Source organism: Chrysochloris asiatica, unplaced genomic scaffold (genome assembly GCF_000296735.1).
Source record: "Chrysochloris asiatica unplaced genomic scaffold, ChrAsi1.0 scaffold00002, whole genome shotgun sequence".
Taxonomy (NCBI): Eukaryota; Metazoa; Chordata; class Mammalia; order Afrosoricida; family Chrysochloridae; genus Chrysochloris; species Chrysochloris asiatica.
The window spans coordinates 8217742-8229450 of record NW_006408520.1 but is presented as its reverse complement, the minus strand read 5'-3'; the positions used below and the strand labels follow the sequence as shown (position 1 = coordinate 8229450).

General features: G+C 38.5%; 1 protein-coding gene across 1 annotated transcript in view; it reads left to right on the top strand.

Annotated features, from left to right (window-relative positions):
- PALMD (palmdelphin) overlaps positions 1 to 11709 on the top strand; it is a 63323-nt gene that overhangs the window by 15317 nt on the left and 36297 nt on the right. The window contains exon 2 of the mRNA XM_006830924.1: positions 6710 to 6790. Within this exon, the coding sequence (XP_006830987.1) occupies positions 6710 to 6790 (81 nt within the window). The remainder of the gene's footprint in view (positions 1 to 6709; positions 6791 to 11709) is intronic.

Below are 11709 nucleotides of genomic sequence, written 5' to 3'. Positions count from 1 at the left end.
CAAAAAAAAAAAAAAAATACAATCCAAAAATAGTTAATACAGATAGCCAAGAGTAATATGTGATCTCACTAATAACTAAAATAATGTTCATTAAAACATCAGTGAGAAGATGTTTTGTCCTACCAAATTACTTAACATTTTTTCACTTGTGATACTCATAATTAGATAATTATGAAATTATTATTAATACAGTTACAAAAATAATTAATATAAATAGCCAAGAGTAATATTTGATCTCACTGATAGCTAAATAAATATTCATTAAAACACCAATATTTTGTCCTATGAGATGGTTTAAGTATTTTTTCCTTGTAATATTCATAATTAGTGAGAGTGAGGTGCTGGTCACTGCTATGTGAATATATGAGCTAAAACAAGTCTCTACAAAAGTATTTTACCAATCAGCTTCAGCATTTTTAAAAATGTTCATATCCTTTTACTTGTAAACTAATTTCTAAAAATCTATCCTAAGGAAATAATCAAAGAATAATGATCAAATATTTACATACAAGGAAGTTCACCACACAATTACTTATAGTAGCAAAGATTTTAAAAACCAAACAGTCAGAAAAAAGGGGGAATCAGTAAGCAAATTATGATATAACAAACAGCCATAAATTTTAATAAAATTTATTTACATAGAAAATGCTTATGATATAATATTAAGTGAAAAGGTAAAATGCAAAACTATGGGCCTAGGCCTCCTTGTGTGTTGTGTGTGGATGTTCTTGTCTAGGCATGTGTTTGAATGTGTTGTGAAAAGAGTGGAATAAAAGGCCTCAAAATGTTGATGATAGTTATTTCAGAAGTAGTGGGAATCCAAACGACTTTTACGTTTTTTTATATTGTTGTGTGGATTTTCCAAATGTTCCATAATTAACATATCTTGGTATGATGCTATTGGATAAATGCTGGCCTGCTAACCACAAGGTTTGTGGTTCAAACCCACCAACCTCTTCTCAGAAACTCTAAACAGGATCTCTATGAGTCAGAACTAACTCAATGTCAACAACAGCAACACTGTTATTGTTAAGTGCTGTCAAATCCGTTCCGACTCATAGAGAATCTGTATAGGGTTTCCAAGGAACAGTTTGTAAATTTAAACTGCCAATCTTGTGGTTCGAAGTCCAGTGCTGATCCTACAGTGCCACACAGGAAGTCCTACAACATTACGCACCATAATTGAGTTAACATTAAAATGAATCATTATTTTATGTCCATCGTTCTTAACAGCCAAGATGTTTAAAAGCTTTACTTAGTCTTCTTTTATTGCAATGGTCCCCAAACCTGGTTGATCACCTGAAGTTGCTGCTAATAAAAATCTTTCGGACTACCCTGTATTCTGGTTTAGAAAGTTACCCGACATGTTTTAAAAGTTTGTTTGGTTTCATTTTCGTTTTCTTTTGAAAGGGCTCTATGAAAGGAGTTCTGGTAGTGTGGTGATGGTGGTTATGTGCCGTGGAGTCGGAACTGACTCATAGCGACCCTGCACAGGGTTTCCGAGGCTGTCAATCTTTACGGGAGCAGAACGCCTCATCTTTCTCCCGCGGAACAGCTGGTAGTTTCGAACTGCTGACCTCAAAGTTCACAGCCCGATTCGTAACCACTACGCTACCAGAGTGGTTATGAATTGGACTGTGAACCTTAAGGTCAGCAGTTCGAAATTACCAGCCACTCGCGGGAGAAAGATGAAGCTTTATACTCCCATAAAGATTTATAGCCTCGGAAACCCTGTGCAGGGTCGCTATGGGTCAGAACCGACTCCACGGCACTTAACAACAACCACCAATGAATGAGTCAGACTGCAAAGCCATTTGAACTGCAAGGTGGCTAACCAGCTGCTCCTCGAAAACCCTATACAGGGTCGTTATGGGTCGGAATCAACTCAAGGGCACTTAACAACAACAATATGTTTTTTTAAAAAAAAAAACACTGTAACATCTTCAAATAAATATTCCTTTCTTTTCACATTCCTGAAAGAGTAGAGTAAGCAACTTTGCAAAATCCTTGCCGAAACTAAGACATACTGAATTCCTGTGATCTAGATAGTTCATTCCTTTGTTTCTTTATCTGTGTAATGGCAATAAATGTGGTCCCTATCTCTTAAAGATTTGGGGAAAAGTCAATTAATTGATTCGTTTTCACATGCTTTGAATAGTTACTGACACATAAAAAATTCTCAATAATGTTCATTAATATAAGAATCATCATAATTATCATATGCAGATATTGGAACTTATGGGAAAAGATACAGCTTCAAATGGTTTGTTTTTCATAATACAATGTTATTTTAGATCCCTTTTCTCCAAATACAACACCCTGTTAATAGTTTATTCTACAACTTTGCCAAAATTAATCAATAAGCACATCAGTCTCTGAATATCCATAATTTACCTTTTTTACCTCTTCAAAAAATTGAGGTATCTGCCACTTCAGTCTTCTGAACTCTCTTCACTTCATTTAAGAGTCAATGGAGTTTACTTAAAAATATTTTTTTGTCACGTCTATAAAATTTTCTACTTTATCTCTTTCTTGTTACTATCACTCTATGTGTCTTAACAGTGATCTTTTTGTTTCAGTAAATTTAGGGGGGTTGAGAATGCATATCTACACTTTTTGAAGCCTCAGTATCCTTCTTTCATATACTTTACCTCTTTACTTCATCTTGGATTTTTTACCTTGTTTACACTAACACAAATAGGCACCACCCTCTTCATTCTTGGTTATGTGATCTCATTGAGGAGCTTCCTGTGATATTAAACTGTTTGGGTTTGTTTTATTTATAGTAATTCTCTTTCCTCCTTACCTATGATCATTTTGAAATGTATCCTTTGCTCACAATGAACCCTTGACTTGAGTGCTCTTTCTCCCCAAATACCCAACTACTCCCCTGACTATTACTCAACATCCTCTACTCAAGGTTACTTCAAAGCCTTTCCTAATTTTATCAGCTAGAAGCAATGTCTCCCAGCTTCACCTCAACTCCCATAGAATGTTACTTGTGCCTCTTTAATGGCATTTATTGCTTTATTTCCTAGATACAGGGAGACCTGATAGCATAGTAGGTTACAAGTTGGACTGCTAACTGCAAAGTTAGCAGTTCAAATCTATCAGTTGGTCCTCAGGAGGAAGATGAGGCTTTGTGCTCCCATTAACGATTTACAGCCTTGAAAACCCTATACAGAGTCACTATGAGTTGGAACCAACTCAACAGCACACCACTACCACCAATGACACGATGGAGTCCTGGTGTAGTGCTGTAGGATAAATACTGGATTGCTAACCACAAGATTGGCAATTCAAACCCACCAGCCACTTGGGAAACCCTCTCTACAAGGTTGCTATAAGCCGGAACCAACTCGACAGCACTTAACAACAACAATATAATAAAATAAGAATGCACTGGTAACATGATAAACTTGCCTTCTTCCCTAATTAGGCTCAGACGCAGGCATCACATTACCTCTGAGTGACAAAACACTGGTATTCCTTAGCAACCTTTGTACAGAACTGGTGTTGCCAAAACATTACGAGTGCCTTGTCTCTACCCACATCTTTCATTACCTTATTACTAACCAGCCCAAACTGGCAGTCAACAGGGGTTGCAAATAATGTTGAAAGTTTGGAGATCACTGCCCCACACACACAACATGCTCTTTCCTCGGGACAATCCAGAGAAAGATGTGGACAGTTATAGCACCTGCATCCAAGGTACTAAAAATGTGCTCTCTTGTAATGAGAGGCCCCACTTATGTTGTGGTTGTCCTGGAACTGCCTCCCAGCCACAGCATTTCAAGAAGAGAGGACAATGAGAGAAATGGTGACTAAGTTGACTAAGTTCCCACTCAGGACAACAGCATGGTGAATTGGCTAAGAATGTGAAAGCTGAACTCAAACGCTCTGGGTTCATATCTTGGTTCTGACACTTATTATTTGTAAGCACCTAAATGAGTTAATCTGCCTAAACTTCTACGTCATCTCTTGTCAAATGAAAATTACTACCGTTTTGTTATTATAATTATCGAGTAGTATAAAACCTTTGCCAACATGTTGATACAATCAATTTAAATTATTACTAGTTATCAGCTCAATGACCGCATGCATCTAGGTGCGTTGACGGAGAATTGGCTCAGAGAGGTTTCATTGTGGTTGTTCCTAATGACCAGATTTCATACAGAGAAAAGAAGTAATTGTGAAGACCCACAATTGTTTGTTTCAAAAGAACTGCTTTGTCATGTGGTCACATATTCCTCTTACACACAAAAAAGAAATACTAGGTAAAGTTGGAGAGTAATATATTGTTTTTCTTTTACTAAATGTACCTGAATTTATACATTAAAAAAAAAAAAAAAAAAACTCTTCAAAGTAACCACATCAGAAAACCATGTATTTATTTCAATAATGCTGCCAAAAATTTTTGGAAACTCTTCCTTCTAAATTACCTTCCAAACCTGCTTCAAATTCTTTGGATGTCTTCATTGGCAACAAATTTTTATCTTTGGGAAGTTGTCAATTTGGAGAGCAGATTCAAAGCCAACACTTAGGAATAGATGGAGGATCATGATGAATCATTCCATCTGTGGTCAAAAGCAAAGAAATAAGGACCTTTTCATGTCACTTGTTCCCACTCGGCAACAGCACAGTGATTGGCTAAGAATGTAGACTCCCTGGGTTCATCGCCCTGGTTCTGCCACTTATTTGTGAGCACCTACGGGGTCAGAGAAAAAGAGGAAGACCCCCAATGAGATGGATTGGCCAAGTGGCAGCATCAATGGACTCAAGCGTGGCAACAGTAGTGAGATTGGCCCAGGATAGGGCAGTGTTTCGTTCTGCTGTGCATAAGGTCACTATGGGTCAGTACCGACTAGATGGCACCTAACAATAACAACAACAACATGAGACAAGGAGTCCTGGTGTGGCGCTGCGGGTTAATGCGCTAGACTGTAAGGTCTGTTTGGACCACAAAGTCAGCAGTTCAAACTCACCAGTTGCTCTTTGGAAACTCTATGCAGTGTCACTATGAGTCAGAACTGACTTGACAGCATTTAACAGCAACAACTTCAAAATATAAGAAGTCTTGGTGCGGTGCTGAAGGATAAGCACTAACCACAAGATTGCTGGTTCAAACCCACAAGTCGCTCCACAGAAATGCTATACAGAGTTGTGATGAGTCGAAACTGACTCAATGGCACTTAACAACAGCAACAATAAAAGATATGAACATTAAATGAGCAAGTGTATGGAAAAGTGTCCAGAACAGTGTTTGACACAGTGCTCTTTAAACACATCAGGAGTCCTGGCGTGTCACTATAGGAACAACACTGAAAAACAAACCTTGTGGTTCAGTGCTGATCCTACAGTGCCACGCCTGGACTCCTGTATCTTAATAGGTAGGCAATGTGGTGACAGTTATGTGCCGTGGAGTCGGTTTCCACTTATAGCCACCCTGTATGGGCTTTCTGAGACTGTAAATCTTATTGGGAGCAGAAAGCTTCATCCTTCTCCCGCTGAACAACTGGTAGTTTCGAATTGCTTATCTTGAGGTTAGCAGCCCGACTTGCAACCACTCGCTACTAGAGCTCCATAGATAGGCAATAGGTAACATTTTTACCCCAAAGGAGGAGTGGTTAATAGCTCTCAGTTCCTGACCAAATAAAATTTCCACTAGCTGCTTCTGGTGTGGTACTATAGGAGGTCGGCACAAGTTCAGAAGTTCAAATCTTAAAAACCCTGTGCAGGGTCACTGCAAGTTGGAACCAACTCAACAGCACTTAACAACAGCAACAACAAGGTGCTCCTTGGGAAAAAAACAGAGTAGTTCTACCCTGTCCTATAGAGTGGCTATGAGTCAGAATAGACTTGAAGGCTTTGGCAGTATCACCACTAACCTCATTTTACAAAGTAATTGAGGCACGAAGAAGTTACATATTTTGTCCATGAACACGGAGCTAGTAAATAGTGAAGCCAGAAACCAAACCTAAGTTTATATGGTATGTTTTCTAAAAAGTAAAACCCAAAACCCTGTACATTAATAGTTATGCCATCTGCTTGTAGGCACAGTGTAATTTAAACTTGATGAAAGATATTCTATTTCTCCATGTTGCTTATTTTTCACTTCTGCTAAAAACCCTCTTAGTGTTAACAAGCATTATCTGAACACTTTCCCTGTCTTCCTAAGTAACAGAATGAGAAAATAGTCTGATCTTCTACCTTCCTGGTTTTCTACGATCCCTGCACAATTCTGTTCTTGCCACATTAGGCCTTTCGCCCTATAGCTTCTCAGCCTTGTGCCAGAACGGTTTCTCTCCTCATGTTTCTTCATGCCTCTTTCAAAACTCCCTCCTTAAATTCACTTTTTCCATTGCAGTGTACAGTAGATTAACCTCACTCAACTAATGGGGAGAGGAAAAGGAAGAGTAGGGAAAAGAAAGACATTAAAATGGTTTTAAGTCTCTTTGAAAAGCAATTTATATATACATAATTTATATAAATGTAATACTTTATATATACATAACATTTTTCCATCAGCAAAATGCTTTGAATGTCTCACTTTGCTTTCCTTTGGTTTGAAATTTACGTTTCCAAATCAGCTTCATGCCAAAGCCAACATCATATTGCTGGCCAACTATTCAGATAAATAACAACTCCAGAGAAACATATTTAAGCAAATTGGAAAAATGAATCATGTTGGGATTTTTTTTTTTTTCAGGATAAAAGAAAAATACAGGAAGAGATCTCACAGAAACGTCTGAAAATCGAGGAAGAAAAACTAAAGCATCAGCATTTGAAGGTAACTTATGGCTTTAATTTCATTTCAAGTATCCTAACTGGCACTCAAATTTCAATAGTAAAGAAGTTTTAGGAAGGGAAAACTTTCAACATAGGTGTACTAATATTTTCTTAACCATAGGAGTGTCCAACAAGATACTAAGATTTGCATATGAGATTAATACCTTCGTGAAAACTTAGAAACATGGTACCTTCTTGATTACTGAATTTCTTCATTTTCTTGGGTAATCTTGAGAATTCAGCCTTGAGAACTTGGCCCTGAACAGTCTTGCTTCACATCCCTAGGGAGTGGATCCAGCTAGGAAGTCCCTTTTGAAATCAATGAAAGGCCAGCCATCCCCTAGGGAGTACAAAACAGACAAGTGTCTGGCCTGGTTAAGGATGCTTATATTTAAAAAGCTCAATTCAGTGAATCCAATGTTGTTTCAGTATAGCAGAACTTTTGTTTTGTTTTGTTTTGACTGAACATGAGATCATAGCCAGAAATAAACCTCCATTTTTTAAATCAGACTTTATGTCTTTCTCTGGGAGTGGTCATTTTGTAAGGATATTGGGTTTCAATCAGAGTTTCCAACGAGTTCATTCAGATTTTATCCCCCTGTTGAGAATTTGCCTTGGCACTGTGGGTTAATACACTGGACTGCAAGGCCAGTTTGAACTGCAAGGTCGGCAGTTTGAGCTCACCAGCCACTCCTTGGAAACCCTATACAGGGTCACTAGGAGTCAGAACTGACTCAACAGCACTTAACAACAAAACCCTGGATATACTGAACACATAAGAGATCAACTGAGGACCTATAAGAATCACTTGGCTGCCATGTTAAAATGTAGAGTCTGATTCAGTCTATCTGTGGTAAAAATACAAATTCTCAGCACAGTGGTGTCACTAGGGGCACGGGATGGGGGTGGGGGAACAGGGTAAGTGCATACCACACGGGGTGACACTGTCAGAAGTGATGACACCAAGATGACTCTATAAAATTTTTGTACAGTGCTTCGCTCAGAGCTTTCATTGTTATCCAATTACACTGACACTTCAAATTATGTGGTTCATCTGCACATGCTACAAGTGCACTTTGTTTTTGCTGATGGTGGTGTTTTATAGTTGCTGATTTTATCAAATGTTCAAGTTCTTTAGTTATTGGTGTGGCACTATAGGATAAGCACTGGACTGCTAACCACAAGGTTGGTGGTTCAGATCCACAATCAATTCCTCAGAAATCCTATGCAGGGTCACTATGAGTAGAACTAACTCAAGGTCATTTAACAACAATGGGATAATTAGTATTTGTGAACCCACAGCAATAACTTTTTTGAGAATGAAGTAGTAAGTTAAAGGAAAACAAGAAACCAAATCCACTCCCATAGAGTCGATTCTGACTCATAGCAACTTTGTGTAGGATTTTTGAGGTTCTTTACAAAAACAGAAATCCTATTTCTCCCTCTGAGTGGCTGATGAATTCAAACTGCTGACTTTATGGTTAGCAGCTGAATTTGTAACCCACACCACCACCAAGACTCCTTAAGTAAAGGAAAAGAAGGATAAAAATCATAAAAAAAAAAAACCTTCTGCTCAATTACTAATGATGTTGTAACTAATAATGAAATTCAATGTAGAAAATTTTTACCAAAAATTTAATTGTTAGTATTCATATAACCTAAGAATATTATGCAATTTACAACTCTATTTGTCACATATTATTCTGTGGTTAAAAATGAAAATAAACATTACTAAGCATTCAGTATGGTCTGATATAGGAGGAAGTTCACGTGGGGTGGGGGGGTGGCACAATGAGTTACCCTACTGGGTGACACCAGCCCTAGTGACACTGCTGTCTCAGCAGGGAGTTGAACTGCAATGAACCAGTTTGATGGCCTGCTTTCAACATTTTATTGTGTAGCTTAGTCACAGGATGCAACCAAATGACAAACAGAAGCTCCTTGTGAACAAGTCCAAGCAAGAAATTATACTTCATCCGACAGGGCTACTATCAATCAGTTTAATAAATCCCTTCAATGAAACAAGGCAGCAAGCCTGTGGGGCCTGTGGACTTAAGTTAAACTTGCCAAATTTGGCTAAATCCAAACTTCTGCCAGGTCAAGTAACAGCTTCTAATATGAAACATAATTTAAAATTCTGATTAGCCACAATTCTCTGGACTTTGTTTCTCTCCTTTGTTCTTATACAAGTTGACATTTCAGATATCTGATGGATAGTTTCGAAGCATAGTTACCGGCCATTCTTACAGAATAAGTAACATTGAATTTACATGGGTAATGGACATAACCAAGAAGTGCAGTGTGTACTCCCAGAAAAATCAGTGAGATAAAAATAAATTTGTCAAGTGATTTCAGTGAAATTCAAATGTAGTGAAATCTACAATTTTGAGTTCGGCCATTTTTAGCCCCAAACTAGCACTTGCTCACTTGCTCACTTGCTTTCTCGCTCTCTCTGTCTTTGTCTATCTCTGTCTTTGTCTCTCTCTTACACACACACATGCACACACACACAATGAATTAATCACCACTTCTGAGTTAACTGTTGTTAAGTACCATCGAGTCAATTCCAACCCATAGCGACCCTGTATAGGGTTTCCGAGGAGCGACTGGTGAGCTTGAACCACCACCCTTGCAGTTCATATGGCTTTGCAGTTTGGCACATTAACCCACAACGCCACACCAGGACTCCTAGCTCTCTAGTATTCAATGATTACTGCCCTTGTAGAATGGGTAGTAAAATTAACAATATAACTCACAGTATAAGAAAATACCCCTTCATTTCATTTTAGGAAATAAACTCATACAGGAAAAATTTGACTTACAGAGGTTCATTTCTGAAGTGGCACCTCAGCACAGTAATGAAAATAAATAAATTCTAGAAAGTAATACATGACCTTCCCTCTAGGTTTGCATTCTTGAATCCAGGAGACTTCTAATTGAATACAATCAATACATGCCCCATGCTCTGGGCTGCTATACACAGTTGTATCAATTGTGCACTTAGCAGTTATCTATTTAGTTTAACAAATGTCTCTATTAAAGGTGTGGGATTGAAACTGAGTCTTAAATGATAAGAAAAATTTAAATACATATGCATTGAACTTGCATCTATTAAACACTTATTTAGCACCTATTATGTACAAGGTGTGCATTGTTGTTGTTGTCATGTTCTGACTCATAGCGACTCTGTAACAGGGTTTCCAAGGCTATAAATCTTTATGGGAGCAGAAAGCCTCATCTTTCTCCTGAGGAACCACTGGTGGTTTCGAACTGCTGTCCTTGAGGTTCGCAGCTCGATTTGTAACCACTACACTACAAGGTGTGCATAATAGGTGCTAAATGGGTGTGGGAGAACGATGTGGCATTTGGTTTCCATAAGTATTATAGCCATGGAAACCCTATGGGGCAGATCTTCTGTCCAAAAGCATTGCTATTAGCTGGAATAAACTCAGGGACAATGGGTTTGGTTTGTTGGTTTTATGTACAAAATACTAAGCTGAGCGTTTGTTGTTATGTGCCTTCTAGTTGATTCTGACTCATGGTGACCCTGTATAGGGTTTCCATGGCTGTGCATCTTTGTGGGAACAGAAAGTCTCATCTTTCTCCTGTGAAGCAGCTGGTGGGCTTGAACACCAAACCTTATGGTTCACAGTTCAGTGATTATTGTACAGAGCCACCGCCTCCCTAAACTGAACATTAAGTGTACAAAATAAATAAAATCTAGACTTTGTCTTTAAATAATTGACACTTCAACTTATAATGACATTTATGCAGTGATGGATCCTGTACACACGGCATAAACTGCAAAGGAAACATAGAGAAAAGAGTTCTGTAAAGAGAGAGGTGAATGAGAGAGAAGTTGTAACAAGAAGTTCCCTGTGACTTTCCAGGAGAGGAAAGGCATCCCATGAGGTGGGAATACCATGGGGTGGAAAGAATCCTGGTAGCATTTGGAGAGGAGAGGGGACGTGCAAGGCCAGGCCCTGGGGAAGTGACTGTATGCATGGGACAGTAGCACAGAGGTCCAGTGGGGGAGCACAGCTGAAAGATCAAATTCCAGGTTAGCACATTCTCAAGTACAGCCAAAATCCACATATGAAAGGCCCAGGATCCAGCCTCCTCTGGGAGATGCTGCCAGGCATTCATTAGTCTGGATTTACAGATCAGGTAACACCAACCCAAACCCTGGAGGTGTGGATGAGGGCATGTAAAAACAGTTCTGTAGTGTGGCTGTTATAGAATCCCTGAATGGCTCAAACAGTTCAGCTCTCAAGTACTAGGCAAAGAGTTAGCAATTCAAACCCACCCACAGGAGTCTCCAAAGACAGACCTGGAGATCAACAACTTTAAAAAAAGAAGTGGGTTCGAATCACCTATCTTTAGGTTGGCAGGCTAGTGTTTAACTATTGTGCCACCAGGCCTCCTTCATGAACTATGAGCAGAATTTTATAAGAATAAAATATGAACTCTTCTTCTTCCTACCAGACTGAAAACCAAGAATGTATAGCCCCACATTATCCTAATCAGGTCCCAAGAATCATTCCCTGCTCTCTATAACTCAGCATCATAGAACCAGCCATCTGAGTGTTTCTTACAGTGATAGGGTTGTAACTGGCTGAAACTACACTTGTAGGCAGTTTCTAAGGACTGCAATTTACTCTGATAGGTTTCATTGGTCTTTTGTGCTATGCATTAGCTATCTTCAAATTCCATCAAATAAAAATAAATTTATGGTACATTCTTAAAATGCTGATATACCCAGATATCTATGATATTTCTAACCCAAGGAACTAGACGTTGACTTTTATTAATGTTATTTACTGGATCTATGGGAAAACATTTTTGCAAACTGCTAATGACTATAATTAAAAACTAAGACAACACTGGCTACCAGACTGGGATAGTACAAACTGTATTTAT